Source organism: Procambarus clarkii, chromosome 49 (genome assembly GCF_040958095.1).
Source record: "Procambarus clarkii isolate CNS0578487 chromosome 49, FALCON_Pclarkii_2.0, whole genome shotgun sequence".
In the NCBI taxonomy this organism is placed as follows: domain Eukaryota; kingdom Metazoa; phylum Arthropoda; class Malacostraca; order Decapoda; family Cambaridae; genus Procambarus; species Procambarus clarkii.
The window spans coordinates 8,308,837-8,331,016 of record NC_091198.1 but is presented as its reverse complement, the minus strand read 5'-3'; the positions used below and the strand labels follow the sequence as shown (position 1 = coordinate 8,331,016).

General features: G+C 37.3%; 1 protein-coding gene across 6 annotated transcripts in view; it reads right to left on the bottom strand.

Annotated features, from left to right (window-relative positions):
* spg (dedicator of cytokinesis spg) overlaps positions 1-22,180 on the bottom strand; it is an 84,925-nt gene that overhangs the window by 23,507 nt on the left and 39,238 nt on the right. For 2 of the 6 annotated variants that reach the window (XM_069302975.1, XM_069302977.1), the window contains 8 exons: positions 21,904-22,005; positions 19,108-19,242; positions 14,060-14,338; positions 11,899-12,058; positions 9,128-9,276; positions 4,608-4,693; positions 3,137-3,154; positions 1,202-1,364 (listed from right to left, as the gene is read on the bottom strand). In XM_069302975.1, coding sequence (XP_069159076.1) covers positions 1,202-1,364; positions 3,137-3,154; positions 4,608-4,693; positions 9,128-9,276; positions 11,899-12,058; positions 14,060-14,338; positions 19,108-19,242; positions 21,904-22,005 — 1,092 coding nt within the window. The remainder of the gene's footprint in view (positions 1-1,201; positions 1,365-3,136; positions 3,155-4,607; positions 4,694-9,127; positions 9,277-11,898; positions 12,059-14,059; positions 14,339-19,107; positions 19,243-21,903; positions 22,006-22,180) is intronic. The other 4 variants (XM_045750436.2, XM_045750439.2, XM_069302976.1 and 1 more) reach the window with 3 other exon arrangements.

Below are 22,180 nucleotides of genomic sequence, written 5' to 3'. Positions count from 1 at the left end.
TGAGGTTTCCTCCACAGGAGAACAGCCTTTCGGAGATGGCCACACAAACCCACTATGGTAAACAACTGTCAGGGCAGGCACATGCAATTTATGGCAAACTTTTTTTCATATTACATACAGGCAGTAACTGTCATGAACACATGCATGTGAAGCAAATACTAAATTAAAAAAATGACCACACAAGCAAATGGGGATAAGTGACGGCTGTCTTTTGGGCGGCTGTGACTTGTCTGAAAAACCAGGACCTGAAGGGAGCAAGTGGACACAAGGACCGACATTTATACAACCACACCAGGCTTAGTGACTGTTGACTTAACTCAGCTGAGCCAGTAGCTGGGAATTCACCCACCTGGTGGTGGGCAGGTGCTACTAGAGTGTAAACTACCTACCAGGTGGATCATTTTTTATGTTTTGTTTACCTTGGTGGTGTTTGTTTTATTTTGCTTTACTTTTCTGGTGGTCTTTCTCAAGTTTGAATGATCCAGAATTTTCAGCTCCCTGCTCCTCTGTGGAGAAAGCCGGGTTTTGGCTTCTGGTCCCAGGCAGGCTTAAAATGATTTTCAAGGGCCTGGTGTAATATGAATGGGTGGAGCTATCCAGGTTGCTAGAAACAGGGAGTCACAATAAGAGAATCTCCCAGAAAACTAGCTATATATGTTATGAAGTGAACCTGAAAAGTATAGTTAAATTTTGTGCACCGAGACAACAGTTCCAATGGAAAAATAAGCCAAAACCTATGTTACTGGCCATTGCAGATCTCAGGATAATGACTGGTGAGGCACTGGTAGAAAGTGAAGATGTAGCTCTCTCTATTTACTAGAAGAGTGCTAGCGGGAGGCAACATTTGGTAAGGGTAGTTTTGACAAGAAATAGCTTTGTCCATGCTGTTAATTATCACTTGCAAGAGGTGTTGAGGGTATTGCTTCCAGCTATGTCATAGCAATCAGGTTTTCATGGTAATGATTGGAGCTAGACTTGCCATTGTCTCCCTTATCTACCTTTATCCCTGATGATAAGACCATTTTCAAAGATCCTCATCAGGTTATGGGAGATCACAAGAGCCAAGCATAGTAATATTGCCATGGGGGTCCAGTGTCATCTGGCCCAGGGAGCATATGAGGGGCCTGAGCTCAGAAATTTTCTTATGATATAAGAACATGCAGTAAAAATAATTATTAAAGAATATAGAAAGCTTTCTTACCAAAAGGTTAACAGTGCAACTCATTCTCTTGTCACAGTTCTCATCACCTTGCATCACATTGCGATAGTCTAATAGTCTTTCCAAGAGGCGCGTCACAGAATTGATGAACGCTGTGCCACTTTCCCTCCAAACTGGATCATTGGAGCGAACTCTCTCCAATAAACTGTTTAACCCATAAACAAAAATTAATATTTGTTCTAAATTATATACTATAATTCTTACCATATTAAACACTGACGACCATATCTACCATACAAATACATTAACGGGTATTAATTATAAATAAGTAAGTATAAAATATACAGACATAAGCTATGAAATGTTAAAAATAGAAAATAAGAATTTGTCATTATACAACTCAAAGAATCATTCTTCAATTAATACAATCTACAAAAGTTTAATAATTTTAACAATAATACTCAGAATAGCATATTAGGAAATAATGCACGAAAGCACCACTCTAGCTACCTCTAAAAATTAGCATTTGCTTTACTATTTTAATGATGACCAAACCATACATCAGAGAATGGAGAAACGACGATGTTTCGGTCTGTCCTGGACCATTATCAAATTGTGTAATTATTCAGGATGGACAGAATCATCATTTCTCTACTCTCTGTGGGGTTTGGTCATCATATTTTCAGTCATGGTATTGTGACTCATCGTCTGCTTATTATTTTAATGTTATTACAATTGTCACATAATGCTTTGAAACTACTAACGGTTTTGGCCTCCTCTACCTTCTCAATTAACTTGTTCCAACTGTCAACCAATATGTTTGCAAAAGAAAACTTTCAAATATATTTTGGCACCTCTGTTTCCTTAGCTTGAATCTGTGATCTCCTGCTGGTGAATTTCAACTGAGTCTCACATAAGGGGTTGTTCTGGAAACTAGAACATACTGGAGAGATGACTGGGAGACTTCTAGCATGGATGAAATATTTTCTGACAGAAATATGAAGGCAGTTATCAGAGGCAATGAATCAGAATGGAGAAATGTTATGAGTGTAGTACCACAGAGTTCAGTTTTAGCACCAGTAATGTTCATTGTCTGTATAAATGATCTACCAGAAGGAATAGAAAATTATATGAACATGTTTGCTAATGATGCCACACTACTAGGGAAGGCAAGAAACTTAGAGGATTGTCATACTCTTCAAGAAATCAGGACAAAATAAATGAATGGAGCAACACTCGGCAAATAGTATGTAATATGGATAAATGCCACATTATAGAAAGTGGCACTTTCCAATCAAATTCATTAAAGAACTTGCAAAGTTTACCATAATGACATCACTCTTGACATCAAGTTTTTCAACTATTTTATTTTCCCCATTCTTTTTTAGGTGTAATATTTATAATTGCATATTTACTTCCAAAAGGACATGGTTGCCTTTACCCAAAGAAGAAAGATACTGAATGTCAAATATCTCTTCTTTCCTGGTGAATATCAAATAAAGAATTGATGGAACATTCCTTCTCTCATTCTCGTGGTCTGCTTAACGTGTTTTGAGAGACTATTTGTTTACATTATTTCGGGAGGTTATTTGGCATTTTCGAGCCTTCAGTCTCTTTGAACCCAGCAGTAGTGTATTGGTGTGTTGACATTCTGGATGCTTTCCTGTTGGGGTGGCAAGTGTCACCCTTCTCTGTGTCTGTGAGGGAGCCCAGGTTCTGGCTCGGGTTCCTGGCATGCCTAACAGAACTCCACGAATGTGACCTAGTAGGTGGGAGGCATCTCAGCGAGACACCTTCAGCGAGCCACTAGGGCTCATCACGAAAGAGACATTTCATCACGTTCAACACTGGTTTTTTTAAGTTATTACACAATAACATTTGCTGACTGAAATAAGAAGGTACATTTGAAAGCTGATAAAATATTTTAATATTTCTGTACTACAATGTTGACTAAAACAGTATTACTTGCCAACTTACACTGCACTTAAATGTTCCCTAGTTGATAATGCATGAAAAATAAAAATAGGTTAAATTACACAGAGAAAATAAATCACATATACATAACATATTTGTTTCAGCATATATTTCAAAACATACTTTTTTAATTTTTCATTAGAATACTTTTCTACTGTATGTGGATGACATGCAGAAGTAAAAACTCTTGGTATATACAACATGTGCTCATTAACAAAATGTTGTGAGAACCAAAGCTCTCAATCACCTAGATCACAAGTATTTAACCTTTGTAGTACTGTCCTCAACAATCAATCTTCAACCAGTGCTACCCCAACAACCAGTCTTCAACCAACAAAAAATCTTAAACCAGTGCTACCCTTAACAATCAATCTTCAATCAGTGCTATCCCAACAATCAATCTTCAACCTGTGCTATCCCCAACAATCAATCGTCAAGCAGTGGCATCTCAACATTTAATCCTCAACCAATGGTACCCACAGTAATCAATATTCAAGGAGTGACACCCCCAGCAATTAACCTTCCACTGATGGCACACCCCAGTAATCGACCTTCAACCAGAAACACCGCAACAATTAACTAGTCTCACCCCCAACAACCAACCTAACATTTCTCTCACCCCAGCAATCAATCTTCAACTTGGGGCATACCAATATTCAATCAGTGGAGCACCCCCAACAGTCAATCATCAAGCACCCAACACTCAATACTTTGCATATGCCACTTATCATGTTCACATTAGCTTCTTGTGTTAGTGTTGAGATCATTTTGGCTCCCAGGTCATTTCTCTTATTGTTTCTTACAGTTGCCTTCCTCTTATGGTGTAGTTATATATAGGTCTCCTAACTCCCTTGCCCATCTTCATTAGTAGTAGACAACTCCATAGTTGTGCTGTGGTTGTCAATCCTGGTGCAGTGTCTAGTGTGACTGATGAGGCCAATACGAGGCCCATCTTCATTACCTTACACTTATTTGGATTGAATTCCAGAAGTTATTTATCTACCCACTCCTGAAGTTTGTCAAGCTCTTCTTGCAACACACTACAGTCCTGATCAGTTCTTACTCTCCTCATTAACTCTGATATACTAGCAAGGTGGAACATCACCATATGGATATAATCTGCATATCACCTACATATATAAACTCTGTATATCATCTTTATACAAACAATATGCATAATGATCTTGTTTAACATGTCATGCCCTTAATCCTACATAATCAGCTTTATAAAAACGGCTAGACATGCTGACCTCCTAGCAACACCTGACCTTGTTGTGTATATCTCGGTTTCATTACCATATTTCTCACAGTTCTGAAGTGACTGGGTATCGCATAATGTATACATGTTTGAATGTGTAAACATGATCTTATACAAGCATGCTTGTGCATGTTTTATAAGAATATACAGTATACATTTACAGTGTTTATGCATGTATTTCTGCAGGACAAAAAATAAAATAGCGCAAGTACTCACATGGTATTAAATAGCTGACGATACTCATCGTCCCCCTTGTTTTCACTGACCAAGATGTCCAGCTTATCTATTAACTCTGTTTCAACCTGTAAAATATAAATTTTTGTTCTGCATTTTAACAAAATATATATCTAGTAAAATAATTTGTTTCTATACAAAATTTTGGCTTACATATGTCCAAACATTTGTGGAACATTAATTCATTATCATTTTTCCATTTTCTGCATTCATGGGATGGGAAGACATCACCCCATTCCAGGAAAAAATGAAAACTATAACAACATGTTTATTTCAAACAATAAAACTATTATTCATCTTTTCACTATATCCTTCATACAGTATAGCAAAGTATAAAGGAGCACCACAACAGAGGTCATGTTTAGAAGAAAATAAATCGTATAGGAACTATACTGCAAAGAAAGTAGATGCTATGAACCTGCTCAGAAGAAACCTTTAACCATTCAAATGAAAGAAATCCTTTAACACTTTATGCGGATCAGGACATAACCTGGAGTCCTGTTTCGCCTACCCTCTTCCGCAATGCGGACATAAAATGATGCCTTGAAAAAAATATTTGTATAAAATTCAATTTTAATCCGATTTACTTTGGGTTTGTTTCAAACTGCGCGCCATGAGGCTCTCTTTCTCACCACTAGGCTGCATGGTACAATAAGTTCATGAAAGGTGTGGACCACTTCGATCAAATGGTATTACCATTTTACCAGGAAAACTCACAAGTGGACCAAAAAGATAACGTTTTATTTGCAGCAAATGGCATTGCATAATGCCTTTGTTTTGTACAAATACAACACAACTGATCAAAAAAAGCTAACATTACTACAGTTCCACGAGGTGGCAATTTGGGCCCTATTGCGCTGGGACCCGGAAGATTGTCCTCAAACAGCAACAGTATTTCAACACTTGCGGCACGCTCCAGACATAAATGATGACACAGGTCCTGCCTATGCTGATGCCATGCAAACTCCCGGACCATCTGGTGTGAGGCGGCCCTTGTTCACTTCAACACCTCAAGCTGAAGCAGCAACCGAATCAGAACCCGAGATGTCTGGCACACTGCCATTTGACGAGACGGTTTTGTCAGACGACTCTGACTCTGACTCAAATGTTGAACCTCCAGCGATTCAGTTGATTCTGAAAATCGCATGAACTACAAACTGAAACGAGTATTTTGATACCAGAATGAACACTGTATCACATAAACTGCCGTAAGTAGACTCGAACCATCATAGATTTTTTTTTGGGTGTAGCATGTGTCTGCATGAGTGTCCCAAACGGGTTGCAGGTGGGTGACTTTAGCCGTTTATACTGGTAATGCTTCCCCCATATCATGTATTATATGCATATGTCTGTTTAGGGAATTTTATTCCGATCAATGTACAATCAAAAATAACTGTGTGCAACAAGTATAAACTTGACAACATAACAACAGTAAAAACATTTCGTGTGTGTTTGACGCTCACTGATATGTTCCAGCGTTGTTTTATATTTGGCGCTATTCTATCTTACGCTTTGTTGATCTTTTTTACCTACGGGCTCATAGAACATTCTATTGCGAACACATTGGCACAAAAATAAATGACGTACATAGAACAATAATGTCAGGACAGTGAAATAAGTATAAACTTTCAAAGTGCCGTATCGCATATGTGTCGTCGCGTCACCGATACCGGGTAACAGTTCCGCCACTTCCCACACTCTTGCGGGTGGGCCGCGACCATTATTCTACGTTTATATTCATATTACCGTGTTGGGAATTTCATTGCGAGTCCATTGATACCAAAATTAACGATGTAGGACAAGTGTGGAGGTGATAACAATCCCAAGAGTAAAAACATTTTGTTGCTGTTGGGCGCTCACGGCGAGTCATCTTCGTAGTTATTTATTTGGTGCTGGTATCACTATACCTTTCGTGACCTTTTTTACTGATGTTCTTCTAGAGAATTTTATTGCGAACACGTTGGTACCAAAATGAAATACGTAGCTCGAGAACTAAGGTCAGGAGAGTAAAAAGAGTATACACATTTTTGTTTTGACGCTTAAGCGACAAAAACGCCGCGCGCACATACCGCTTTTTTTTTTAACCTAAGCCGGGCGCGCGAAAGTGTTAAAGTAAATAACATTTTATTATCAGATACTGTCCTGCTAAGCTTGGTAGACTGTCAGGCTAGACAAACTAGAAGTAAAGACAAACTGTCAGGCTAAAACAAAAAGTGGCAAAAAAACGCCCAACAAAATAAAGTCCTTTCTGCCCCCCCCCCCCCCCCAACCTTCCCAAAAAAAAAGCTTAACAAAACATTTCAAAACTGCCAACAACAAAATTTCAAAACAGCCAACAAAAAAATTCAAAATTTGTAATCACAGAAAAAGGGAAGAATATATATATACATGGCCTTGTGAAAGCTATTGAGCAGATTTAAAATCAAATTCTATGGTTCGTTTTCATTTTGAGATTTCGAGGTTTTCGTTCACAAATATGGGCTCATTTCTATCTGAAAATGAGGTTTTGAGGTAAGAACGTGGGAAATATGATAGATATGGTTAAAATCTCTTTACAGATAGGTTCCTATGATAGCTTCCAAATTTTATGGTTCGTTTGCATGTTGAGACTCAAATTTTGAGTTTGCACTCAAAATGCAAACAACATCCCGATTCTCTTTCACAAGTATTACGACTCCTGGAGTCATTTCTGATTGCAATCAATACTTCACTGCAACCAATGGGGTTAGTCCCGTATACGGTACTGTAGTTTGTTGAATTGAGGTTGCACTGTACTGAAAACAGTTATTGGCAAATGTTTTACAATTCCTCAAGATTAAGAAGCAAAAATTAGGAGACTTACAAATAGGAAACCTTTAAAACTTTCCCTTTCTGATGCTGCATATTGCATCTTAAAACCAAAACATGTAAAGTGCTCGAGGACACAAATGGCGTCATTATATAAAAAATTTGTAAAAATGACATTTATTGTCCAAAATACTATGGGACTTGTTTTAAAATGCACACTAAAGTCTTCCCATTTTCTGTACACCCTACATGACATCCAGACCCCACCATGTGGACAGCCACATGGTCACCCTACTGCCATGTGCCAAGCCGAGACTCACTGTTCTCATGACTTCGATCGGGACAGCCTTGGTGTCCCCTCAAGTCGAAAAGTTTCTCTTTCCGGTTATTTTATCTTGGGTATTTGTTGTTACTGGCTTTATAAATACTGCAAATTGACTTCCAGATGGATACTAATCAAGAATAGAGACAATCCACGACGAAAGCAGTGAAAGAAACACGTTTGAGGGAAAAGTTATCGAGTGTTCGTTGAAAATATAGAAAAGTGAGACTTTATATGTTCTTATATGCAAATATCTCTTTACAGCATTCTATTGTGAACAGTTAGATAGCAAATTGAATGCTGTAGCACAAAAAATGAAGTGAGAAAACTGAAGAGAGTATAAACATTTTAGTGCGGATGTTGCGGGTGTGGAGATGGGTGCTTGCTCACGGGTAACACTCGGCCGATTTTTGTGTTTGCTGCGGGTGATATGCTGGGCCTTTTGACCTTATATACACACATTATATTCCTTTAGAGCAGTCTACTGTGAACAATTTGATACCAAAATGAACGTCGTAGCACAAAAATCGAGGTGAAAAAACTGACAAGAGAATAAACATTTTAGTGCGGATGCGCGCTCACAGGTAATGCTTGGCTGATTTTCGGGTTTGATGCGGGTGGTGCGCTAGGCCTTTTGACCTTATATTCATATATCCCTTTAGAGAATTGTATTGCGAACAATTTGATACCAAAATGAATGATGTAACACAAAAATTGAGGTGAGAAAACTGAAAAGAGTTTAAACATTTTAATGTGGGTGCAAGCTCACAGGAAATGCTTGGCTGACCTCGGGGTGGTGCTGGAGGTCACACGCTGGGCCAGCCAAAGTGTTAAAATCAATTTCATAACTGCAACAGATATATAGCTTACATAATACTTAAACTATTATTGTACAAGAAAGAATCCATATAATAGAAAGTACAAGTTAAGAAGCTTTTCAAGGCAAAGGATATTAAATTCTGCAACATAATCTGAAATTAATCCAAACATTCTGAACCTCACACACAGAGATCACACTAACATCGCGTTAGTGAGATCTCTGTTTGTGATGATGTAAGGGCGAAGAGGGAGAATGGCCTATTGACATAGCTCGGGTGCAGGGGGGGGTTGTGTAAAAGCCTGGTTTGTGCCTCGGAGAGGCTACAGGATCCAGTAAGTTCAGTAGAACTTCGGTTTCAACCCTTTTAACCCTGTCGTAGCTCAGTCGATTAAGGCAGTGTCTGGGATGCTCCCGGACGCAGGTTCGAATTCTCGTCACGGCCCTTGTGGATTTGTTCATTCTGAATCTCTTTTCTAATTCTCCTAACTTTCCAAAGCATTAGATTAAAGCAATAAAATTAGTTTTTGTATACTGCATGAGACAAGCAAACACAGATGGAAGGTTGGTCCTAACCTGTTTAAAAGTGCCCTTGGCCTGCTGCTCAGCCTGCATCATATCAAAAAATATAGGAAGAGTAGCCTTTCGAAGCTCTGGTTCAGGCACAAGAGTTACTTCTAGAAATGGGCCGACCATTCCTGGTATGAAATGCAAGCGATGATCATCTGAAAACAATAAAATGATTAACAAACGAGAGTAAAAGTCAAGTGTAACATAACAAAAATTTATGATGCATCAATGTATTGATTTGTATTGCAGTGATTTCATTTGAAATTTATACAAATGTAGTTTATTGTCATACATGATGACAATCACAAGACATTTATTCTTACACACGTATTTAAATTATACAGCACAATGAAATTCAAACCTAATAGAGAAAAACATCAGGCTTTCATTGCAATTGAAAATTACTTTTCTAAGCAGTACACGTGGCTGATTTCTATACCAACCTCTGATTAGGGTCTGGCACAGCCAAGGGCAGGCTAACATTACACATTTGTGCAGCAGGTAACTTTTCATACTCTTCTTGCAGACACACACTGGTTCTAGGGTGACACTGGAGAAAACTTAATCCAGCCCAGTGACAGAGATTGCGCCACTTCACAAAGGAGGTAGTAAAGCCGATGCAAAAAATTATAAACCAATCGCTCTAACATCACACATCATAAAAATCCTTGAGTGCTAAGAAGATAGATCATAAAATGTATGCAATCAGTGTCAACGTAACTCTGGGCAACATGGGTTCAAAACATGGTGTTCCTGCCTCTAGCAATTGCTAGACCACTATGACATGCCCTTAGATGTTATGGAAGGTAAACAAAATGCTGATGTAATATACACAGATTTTGTAAAAGCCTTTGACAAATGTGTTCATGGTGTTATTACACACAAAATGAGCACAAAAGAAATTATTGGCAAGAAAAGGAAATGGATCTAGAAATTCTTAACAATTAGAACACAAGAGAGTCAACAAAGTAAAATCTGAATCATCCATTGATAAAACTCAAGTTCTCCAAGGTACCATATTTGTTCCAGTACTTTTTCTCCTCCTCACATCATACATAAACAAGGACACAAACTATAGTACTGTATCATCTAGATGACACTAGAATTTTCATGAGTAGACATTATAGAGGGCACAGAAAACCTCCAAACCAATGTTAATCAAATCTTCTAATGGGTCACAGAAAATAACATGATGTTTAATGAAGATAAATTCCAGTTAAATTCCAGTTCTACGGACAAAATATTAAAACATCAAAGCAGAAACCACATATAAAACACAGTCAAACCACACTAGTGAAAAAAAGCAATTTAAATGATTTAAGAGTAATCATGTTGGAAGACCTTACTATAAAAGAACACAACAAAGTTGCTGTTACAATTGCAAAAAAAAATGTCAGATTGGATAACCAGAACCTTCCAAACAAGAGATGCCACCTCAATGATGATACTTTAAGACATTAGTACTCGCTAGAGTGGAATATTGTTGCACAGTAACAGCCCCATTCGAAGATGGAGAAATTGTTGACCTAGCGAACATGCAAAGATCTTTTACTGCTAGAATCACCTTAAGAAAAGACCTCAATTATTGGAATCGCCTAAATTTTTTAAATCTGTATTCCCTAGAGTGCACGGGGAGAGATACATAATAATTTACATTTGGACAATATTAGAAGGACTGTCCCAAATCTGCACAAAGAAGTACATGAGACAAGAAGGCATGGCAGGATGTGCAAAATAGCCCCACAGAAAAGCAGAGGTGCAATAGGTATGCTGATAGAGAACTCAACCAACATCAAAGACCCTCTTCAAGAGAACTCAACAAGCACCTTTAAAGGATACCTAATAAACTAGGATTGGAATTGTACATCAGGCTGCGAGCAGCTGCATCGAATCTAGTTAGTTAGCCTGGTCAATCAGACCAGCAACCAGGAAACCTGGTTAGAAACCCCGGCCTCCTGGGTCTCCTTGAAGTCTCCAACAGGTAGTCAGGAAGGTAGGCAGGTAGTCCAGAATGCAGACAAAAAGTGCATTTAAATGACATTTAAACCCCTTTCTGAACAAATTTTGAGATCAAAGAAAATGACATACAGTACACACAGCAAACTATCAAATGAAAGTATGGTGTAATTAAACCCATAATTTGCACCCTTAGGTAGAGAGAAGCTATCATTGGAGCAAAAAAAAAAAATGACTACTGGAAATACAAGTCTAGCCACTGACTTTATACATACTCAGTCCTCTCCAGAGACCATCTATATTAATTTTATATATGCTTTATAAATGCCATAAACATGTTATAATCTTTCTTGCATACTTTTTTACTCCCTGTGGTAATACAAATATGTTACATGCAGCAGCATCTACTACAGAACCCTTCTTGTTTGTCACAACCTAAATTCTCAGCTATTTTCTATACTCTTCCAATCACTATTCAGCCATGCACTTTGTCCACTATACAATTTGTATATGAAGATACAATGATATAAAGGTATATGATAGCACAAATTTATGTTATGTAAAGCACACATGACTAAACAAATTGATACCTATTATAATTTCAACAAACAAACCAGAGAAGAAATAAATATAAAATGAAAGACAAATGTGAAATAAAGTGAGATGTATGAAATATAAAAACTGAAAATATTAAAACATTAGATACACTAGAGAAGTGCCAGTAGAAACACAAATATAAATGTATAACTAACTTAGATATTTCTGAAAGTATTTATACATAAAAGCCAAAGGTTGTGACAAATTGCAATTATAACACTCACCAAGTTCACGCCACATAGACAGAATCTGAAATCCCATTAGAACTCGCATGTCATTATAACGTTCTAGCACTTTATGCCTCTTTTGTTGTGAGAAGCGTTCTAATTGCAAGCAAGGTTGAGTTAGAAATCCAACTGCCAGGTTCAAGTAGCTGCTCCAGAGCTGAAAAGTCAAGAAAGCCACATGAATTAATTTCATTACCTAAAACTTTGCAAGTACTGTACTGGTTTGCAAGCAGCAAACTGGATGCAAGAAATATGTCCACAAAGATAAAATATAGCTGTATGCCATATCTGACTATTTCCTATCTGTGACAACCTAAGACATATGGATATGTTTCTTGTAATGCTTGTCTAGTAATAATGCACATGTTAATAAGTTTTCTCAACCCACACTCAGGAATTCCGGGTTTGAATCCCGGGAGGGGACAGAAATGGTTGAGCAAGTGTCATATCACTTAATGCCTCTGTTCACCTAGCAGTATATAGGTACCAAGGAGTGAGTCAGCTTAAAAGTGTAGTACAGCCTCACACTCGCGGGGCTTTCCACGGTTCGAGACCCATACAGTCCAGGTGAATGGAGTTAGCCAGCTTGTTATGGGCTTATATACCGGGGAGGGTCGGTAGTTAGAGCTAGTGTGCGAGATCTTGATATAAGCCTAATGTACATATATATATACTGCACACAGACTGCTTGTCCCCAACAAAATGAAGAAAAAGAAAAAAACATGTTTCAAGTTTTACTTTAACTTGATTAATTCAAAAGTTATGGAGTGCAATGAGAGCACAACAAATGCTCTGATACATGCAAGCGATCTAATAATCCAATTAATTTTTTATATGGATGTCAGAAATGGTATGCAATAAACACATCATTCTGCAATGAATCAAACAAAACAGATTCAGTAATGATTTATTTAACCCCCTGTATATATATGCCAGTTTCTAATTTAAAAAAGGCAGAATATGCATAATCATCCAAAAAATTCAATACAAAGATCATGGTAAACACAATATCTTAAGCTCAGCAAGAAATTACACAAATTCTAAAGAATTCTGCAAGCTTACTTATCTCATAAAAATTATGATGACAAAGATTAAATTCAAATGAATATAGGTAATTTAAAGAACAGTGTATTGTGTCTAACAAAGGAAAGTCTTAGTATAAAAGCAGATATTCACTGACAAAATATATCAGAATATTAAATGTAATACAGAAAATAAAAACATTAATTTTTCAAAAAAATAGAATGACCATATAGTAACTCTCCATACTAAGTATGAGCCTATCAATGCCTCAAAGAGATGCACCAGGCCTCAGAGACCTATCTTTGCATATCAGGATTAGACTCTGTGTGTGTGTGTAAGGCGAGGAGGTAACATGGAGATTGATGAGAAACTCAATACTGAGAAAAAACTTATCAGATAGCATAAGCACCACAAACCCTAGCACACCCTCTGCAAAAATGCAAATCTCTGACATGAGTAAAGATTAGCTAACTATACACAGCTAACTACAACAATAATAATAAAAGACCTCTCACTGAACAACTTCCATGCACTACCAGGAAGAAGTAAATCAAGAAGAACGAGCCTATAGACGAACACACTTCCTCAGAACAGGTATCTATTGTGGGGTAGTGATAGGCAAGCATATTGCCAACGAAGGTAGCAAAATACAAAGTTTGGGGACACACAATGGGAGTGACATATAGCACGATCATGAAGGATAAAGCAAACAATAATAGAGCAATGGGCCCTGGAAGAATTAATGTTCAATGGCCCCTGGCAGAACTTAAGTTCCATGGATAGCCAACATAATTTAGCTTAAGTGGAGTAAGTATTCCTGGGTTGATTTGTCCCAAGTGCCAGCCTATGCCACTCAGGATCCTTGCCTGCTCACAGCTTCATGGGCACCGAACCTCTGATGCAGCCTACCCTTAGCTTCACACCTAAGCTGCTCCTTTTGTCTATGAGCAAACCAGATTCAGATATATTTGCAAAAAGGCTGCACTAGTTTCAAAAGCTTGGCACATTTTAGAAGTTCACGAGTACCAGTGTTGAGTAATAGGGAGCTACTGAGGGAGTTTAGCATACAAGATTACTTAATTGTGTTACCCAACAGCAAAAAACAAAATTACTTATAAAAGAAAAATGTACTTACTTGGTTGTCAAATCTTGTTTGCTTAAGAAATGAAGATATTAGTGGTTGTGCAATCTCTTGCATCGCTGCTAAAATAGTATAATTAGTAACCATTCGCATGACAAACCAGTCACTTGCAAAGACTGCTGCTCGTACAAGATCAGCAAGTAAGACTATCGTTGAGTGCAGAAGGTGACGCAAGTGGTGGTTTCCTGAGATCATGTGAGCTTCCCATAACTTAGAGTAATGAGACTCCCCCATCAGTTGCAAGATGCCCATTAGACATGCTACGAGTGTGCCCTGTGAAAATAAATTGGCATGTATTTTTTGCAATTTATATTTTTGTATATTATCAATCAATTTATATAGTATATCAATATAATTTACATAGCTATACATCTATAGCTATTTCTTGGGTGAGTAATCCTGATACCTGAGCTGAATTTATTTAAAAAAAATACAATAAAGGGTGTACAAAATACATTATAGGATTGTGTTTGTATATGCACATGGTAGTAAACCAGATAGTTTTCTAAGCTGCATAAAAGACATCCTTAATGAAATTTCAACGAAAACAACAACAAGAGGGAAATTATATTTTTGAAGAGAGGTTTCAAGTGGGGTACTCAAAGAATCAGTGGTCTTCCCACTTACATTTCTAAGTGTAATTGAATAACTTGTTCATACAACTGTATGACCATGTGTGCTAATAATGCAAAAATAACCAGATAAATAATGAAGAAGACTGCAAGGCTACTGAAAGATGACTGAAATATGATGCTTAGCTACAGAATAAAATGTTAATGGAATTCAGTGCAGAGGAATGCTGTGTAACTAAGGAAGGGAAAGTAAGGTTAAATAGACCCTATGGGGTATACAAGTTTGGGGAACAGGATATTAAAAACATCAAGCAGGAAAGTACTAGGGAATAACTATATATATAAAAAAAAAAGTCTATTCAAAGAACCACATGACTGAAGCTTAATCAGTCTCCTATGCAATGTTGGCCAACTTTAAATTGCCATTCAATTGAGGATGGAAAAGTGCAACAAGGTTTAATCATTATATTCTTCTATCAATAGTTGGAACATGCAGTGGTGCCCTCACTTAAAAAAAACATCAACTTTGAAAGGCCAGACAAAATGAACTTTGCTGCTCAAAGATATAAGCAATAGAAAAGTTAACCAAATTAGAACTTACAACTCTGGAAGATAGAAGGAAGAGATGATACTGTATGTGGAAAGCAACTTCCAAGTGCATAAAGGGAATGAAAAAATGCATCAAGCAGATTTAATTACTCTGGTTAGAGGTACAACCAGAGGGCACAAGTTTAAAAATAAATGCAGGGAAAGAAGCAAGATGGCATTTTTACCTAAATCCAGTTATGGATAACTGGACCAAACAGCAGAAGGATGTGATATATGCAAAATGCATAGAAAACTTTGTAAGTAAATATGGTATTGTATGATAAATAGACAAAGGAAGATGGGTCTCCATATGCCTGAGCTCTAACCTGTAAACCACAGAGATAATAAATACATAATTACACCTGTCCACATTAAATGAAGATGATTTAACATAAAAACATATTTCTACTTCAGCACCCACTATTTGGCATTTGCACACATTAAGAAAAATATACCCTGTATCAGCACACAAATAGATGCTACCAACACCCCCCAACCCATACAGTAAATGTGTTGGAATGCAATTAACTCTTTGCAATTAGAGAAGACCTGTGTTTGTTATACAAAATTTCTGCCAGTCTAGAAATATGCAGCTTCTCTCTCCTTTCTTACATTGGTTAACCTTCAATAGCTCTTCATTAAACACGACTAATCTCTGAATCTTAGCTGAACTTTATCTCACCTGTCCTCTCCGGATGTTCATCAATCTTCTGCCTAATTACTGTCTACAGTTTTGTGCATGTGAAGGCTACTAGTCTAATATTTATTACTGACTACAATCCATTTCACCAATACATTTTATAAATTTTTCAGATGTCTGGGAGTTCTTGTGTCCTTAATGTGGCAAAGAATATCTTTAATGGGTCAAAAGTATCCCACAGCCCCTTTAAACTTCCTTGGTTATTTTTGGTCAGGTGCTACTGGTTTTACTACATCTGATTTAGTTAGTAATCTCCTAACTTCAATAGCCTGAAATTTTCTCATCATTGTTTCAATGTCTTCCAATCCAGGAAACGTCCTGAAGGGATCTCTCTTGGGTTTTCTCCCACTAAGGACCAGGGTTCACCCAGGGCACACCTTTTGCACCTAAGCTGCCACTTCAGGGTTTTCCCCTGGATATGGTTAAGACTGGTTAAGACCAGGGTTTCACACAATTTTACCATGCACTCCAGCTCTTTCTTCTAGTAATAGATTGGAATTATATTTTGTTGGAAAAATAGGTTGCAATTCTTTTGCCATGTTGTGGTGTAGTCGACTAGAGAGTGCATCTGAGAACACCCAGCACATAGATTTGAATCATCATCACGGTTCCTGTGGATTTTTTCATTGATATTTCATGATAATGTGATTTCTCTGTGTATTGAAAGAGGGGCGTCAGAGGAAGATTTACTAGACGACTGAGCCAGAGTGCATGGGGGAAATGGTGTGAAACTCTGGTTTGGCTTCAATTGAAACCCAAGTTGCAATTATTTTACTATGTCGTGGCATAGTCGACAAGAGCGTACACCTGGGAACACCCATCGCATAGGTTCGAATCCTCATCACAGCTCCTGTGGATTTTCTCACTGGTTCTGGTGCTATAGAAGTTTCCCTGTACCTTGTCTTCACCCCACAAAAGATGAACCAATTTTCCCCAAACTATTTATCTAACAATTCTTTAAACTTATTTCCATACCAGTTTTTTCTTCCCCCCTCAGATAGGTCACTTACACATGGCAGAATAGTAGTTGGATGCGCACAGATCAATAAAGAAGCTGTGCTCTTCCAGTATATCTCAGCACCTACTTCCATCACAGGAGGTGCAGTGATGGAAGGGGTTATGTGGATCAGATATTTACTTTAAAGAAAGAAAGAAAACACTAGCACATATGGAGTTGGTGTAATTGTGATGAAATGCTCTGAGGTTTTTATGTAGGAAGTAGAGGATTTTTAATAGTTGGTGTACATAAAGTCAGGGTACATCAAAAGCCCAAGACACTCGCGCTATCCATAAAAAGCATAACTGGCCAACCTCTCAATGTGTTCAAAGGTTAACTCAATAAACACCTTCAAAGGATACCTGATCAAACAAGCTGTAATTCAGAAATTAGGCTGCAAGCAGCTGCATCTAACAGTCTGGTTGACCAGACCACCAACCATGAGACCTGCTCAGAGACTGGGCCACAATATATTGATACTCGAAATCACCGCAAGGTAAGCCAAATCTAACAAATGGACCAACATGACCAGTTGATACGTGTGGGCCAAATAAAATGCCACCACCACCTCCTGAAGGAGAGTGGGTGGGCATTCTGGGCAAAACTGCTAAGGAAGGAAATGCAGACTTCAAGGCCTCCACACTTGATGCAGTATCGAGCAAAGCCAAATCCTCACAAAGCTGCCAAGAGAGCCATGAGAACCCAAACCCTTAAGACTGCCAGCAAGTGCGAACATGCCTGGTGGTCATCCACAATAAGAGACCTGGACAGTACAGGCATCTGTACATGGAGATACCACTTGACCACATACCTTGGGAGCACCAGAGCAAACGGCAGTCCCCAAGCAGAGCAAAAAGAAGGATGTCTGGCACTTAACTTTAAGAAAAGAGGGCTTGCCCTGTCTGCAAGACCTGAAACACCACTGTTCAGCTGGACATCAGTGAATGAACTGAGCAATGATGGTGGCTCCCTGCAGAAGCCGGGCCACCTGGTGGTGGCATTTGGAATTATGAGTTTTGCACTACTTTTGAAATGTGAATTGTTTGCTTGGTGATTTTGAGTCTTAGGTCTTTGTTATCCCTCCAATTGTCTGTAAAGCTTCTCCGACTTTTTGGATGCTTTCCTGCTGTGGTGGTGAATTGTCAGTCACTTTCTGCACTTCTGTACTCACCTAGTTGTGTCTGTAGGGGTTGAGCTCTGGTTCTTTGGTCCTGCCTCGCAGCTGTCAATCAACTGGTGTACAGATTCCTGAACTTACTGGGCTCTATCATATCTACATTTGAAATTGTGTATGGAGTCAGCCTCCACCATATCACTTCCTAGTGATGTGGTTAACTACTCTGACACTGAAAAAGTTCTTTCTGATGTCCCTGTGGCTCATTTGGGTACTCGGTTTCCACCTGTGTCCCCTTGTTTGCGTACCACCTGTGTTACACAGTTTATGTTTATTGAGTGAGAAGGGGAGGGGAGGATTGGGGTTTGCCAGGATTTTGGCTCTGGTTTCCTGTAGACCAAACTACACTCCAACATCTGATGTGACTCATTTGCATGGAGCAATCTCAGCAAGATAGCTGCAGAGAGGCACTGGGTGCTCCTCCAGAAAATAGTTAAATTTCACTTGGGGGTGCTAGCTCCCCAAGACACTTCATTATGAACAAAATGTGATGAATAATGAGTATTTAACATATTTAGCCTATTTTTCATAGATGTGTATCACTTCTCTATTTTCTCCAGACTGATATCCCCACCCCACAAAAGTAGGAAAATGGGTGGAAGTGATAATGGTGATGATACCATTCAATATGCATACTGCATATAGTTACCTAAATTTACATCTATTTTCAGTACTAAAACTCATTCAAAATGATTGAAAATAAAATCAGTAGACTTAATATGAAATAATATTGAATGATCATAGATTTAATTTGCACTGCAATACCTAAAATTCAAAGAAAAGCTTGACCTTAACACCCAAGAACATGTTACATTACCAGTACTTTATAGTCTAGTGTTAATAGCATGCCAAGGCAATAAAATTAAATTGTTTTTGTTTATTACTAATACAAAAAGTTATGAAAAACCCAAACCGGAGATATGTTAATCAGGAGGTTTATAAAATAAACAGCAAAATTAAAATACTGTACTATTATCTTTACTACACTCTGATATTCAAACTTGTAAATACCCGAATGTCCTCCTGGAAGGAATTCATACACAGGCTGCCCAGGGCTATTGAGGCATGAGTGGGGACAAATTGGGTCTTCAAGGCTGTTAGAAGATGCGCCAGACCCATCACATCTGGTAATAATGTACCGCTGCCCTACAAAAAGGCATTAACTAATATAAATGAAAAAAAATCCTAAGTGAACTTGGCCTAAACAAGCTCGAAGTATACCATTGTAATACAAAATAAAAATATTTTGAAAAGTTTTGAATGAATAGTTAAGGAATTAACATTAATATATACAACATTAATATTATATATATTAACATATAATATATCTTTAATGCTTTGCTCTTTTGGGAAGATTTCCCAACTTCACATGGCTTTGTTTGCAATGTCTCCAATACAGATTAAACATTTTTATAGATTGACAAAATTTTAAATACCTAAAATATTTATTGAAAAATTCAAGATTCTGGTTTAAAAATCACATCGGTGAAGCAATTGCCACATGCTAGCATTAAGAATCACAAATATACAGAAAAGTCATGTGTCAGTCAAGTTCTTTTTGGATAATCGTAACAAAATTGATGGCCTCCTACATTACACCAATCTCCATATTGTTCTTGCAATAATTTCTGTTTTCAGCATTTTTACAATTTCCATTCAACCTTTCTGTATCTTTGTTCCTTTTGTTGCCACACTGAAGTGTGCAAACTTGGGTTATCCTCAGCCATTATTTACATTCATGTTTCAGTATCAAGTGCCATTTCAGTTCTTGCAACACTTGAGGGACACAAATATCTGGGGAGAATTACATGGGAGCACATCCTTCAGTGTAAATTTCCTTAAGTAAACATGGTGTGTGAGAGGAAACAGATAGCTCAACTATAACCAATTACAGTACTGTACCCCTCAAGTAATAAGAACGATAACATGAGTGAAGAATACTTAGATATGAAAAAGACATTACTTGGAGAAGAGCAGTTATTAAGACTTTATTTCAAGATTAATTTTTTATATGTTTAATAGGTTAAAAGTAAGTGTTCTTTTAATCAGCAAAATTCCCATTGTAATGTGTTGCAGGGCAACAACAAAATAATCTGAAAGAAAAAACCAGATAAACAAAATAATCAATTATTCTACTGACATTGAAAATGAGCCATTTGTCAACACACTCTTGTATACACTAAGTATGAGATAGAAAGAAATGATTAATTCCATAAATGTAACTACCCAAGTGTAATTACAGGATGAGAGCTATGAACTCAGTTTCCTGTCTTCCCTACAACCTTTGTCATACAATGTTCCATCAATACACTATCCTCTCATCAAATTTATTAAATCCATTCACTGCCCTGTCTTCAATAAAATATTTATATAAATTTTTTGGCCACCTTAGATTTCTTAGTATGAATTTATTACATCTTGTTCTCAATGTTAAAGAACTTAAAAATTACACCCATTACACACTCCATTTATGTGGCATTTACCAACATGGAATTTGATTCATCGTGTGCTGCTCGATGCTCGTTTTGTCTAGGTAATTTTGAAGGCTGTGACAGTCCTCTAGGTTTTTTATTCTTCCCAGTAGGTAGCTAATTTATAGACAATGAACATTACAGGTGTTAATACAGTACTTAGTTCTATAAGACTCTACCAGTGGCTTTTCTCCAGTTTGAATTATTGCCTCTTTTTACTGCATGCATACCTCTTTTACTGCATGCACACATCTTTTACTGTATGCATACCTCTTTTACTGCATGCATACCCCTTTTACTGCATGCATACCCCTTTTACTGTATGCATACCTCTTTTACTGTATGCATACCTCTTTTACTGCATGCATACCTCTTTTACTGCATGCAATAATTTAGACGTTTTCAGCGGATTTTAGTGGTTAAAGATCTTCACATGCTCTTCAGATCAGCAGTTTCTTCAGCTTTCAATGGGGCTGTTAGTGTGCAACAATATTCCACTCTAGGAAGCACTAATGTCTTCAAGTATCATTATTGAGGTGGCATCTCTTGTTTGGAAGGGTCTTGTTACGCAACCTGTCATTTTTCTTGCAGTTGTGACAACAACTTTGTTGCGCTCTTTAAAAGTAAAATCTTCCGACTTGATTACTCTTAAATCTTTTACATTGCTTTTTCTCTCAGGAGTGTGGTTTGACTGCATTTTAAATATGGTTTCTGCTTTGGATGTTTTTGTTGTTTTCCATAGCACAGTAACTGGAACTTCTCCTCATTAAACACGTTATTTTTTGTGCTTTAAATTTTTTGCCATTGAAAGACTTCATATACATAACCATGATTTTTTTCCATATGCCTGCATTTAACTAGGTTGTCTGGGAAATATTCTACATGATGGATGATAATCCATCTGTCTGGGATAGTCTGGGATGATAATCTCATGATGACATTCTTCCGAGTACACAACATGAAACTATCTGGCTGAACTGCTTTGATTTTATTTAAATTCATGAGAAGTTTTTTTTTTTTTTTACATTGTCTCTGAGACACATCTAGGTACTTTGTATCCTACTTGTAGTTTTAAGCACAAAAATGAAAAAATGTTACAATGACTGTGATGATGATGCTAATATACAGTACACCATTATTTGTCATTCTGTCTGCAGTTTTCTGAGGCAAGGGGGCAAAACAGTATACAGTACAAAGATTGTACAAGTCTAAATCATAATATAAATTCTGCTTTCTAATACAGTACAGTATTATAAACTACACAATACTGTACTTAATTGAATATGTTATGAATTTTATATTCAAGGTAAACATTTAGGTTTAAGAGCCTACTTACTGAGCTAGGAGCAGATCTCTCCAGTGTTAAGATGACTTGTACCACGACATCAAAAAGGGTCAGCATTATCATTTCGACATCCTGGTGCAAAGTTGCAGGTAACTAAAACAAAGACAAATATATATTGACAACTTGCCTTTATATTGCAACTTTTCTCTAGAAAACTTCTATATTGCCAATATATCTTCACATTTTTTAATATGCTATCATATTAGAAAATTAGACCATAAAATCATAATATGCTGGAAAATATTTGATCTAAATATTTATTCACATA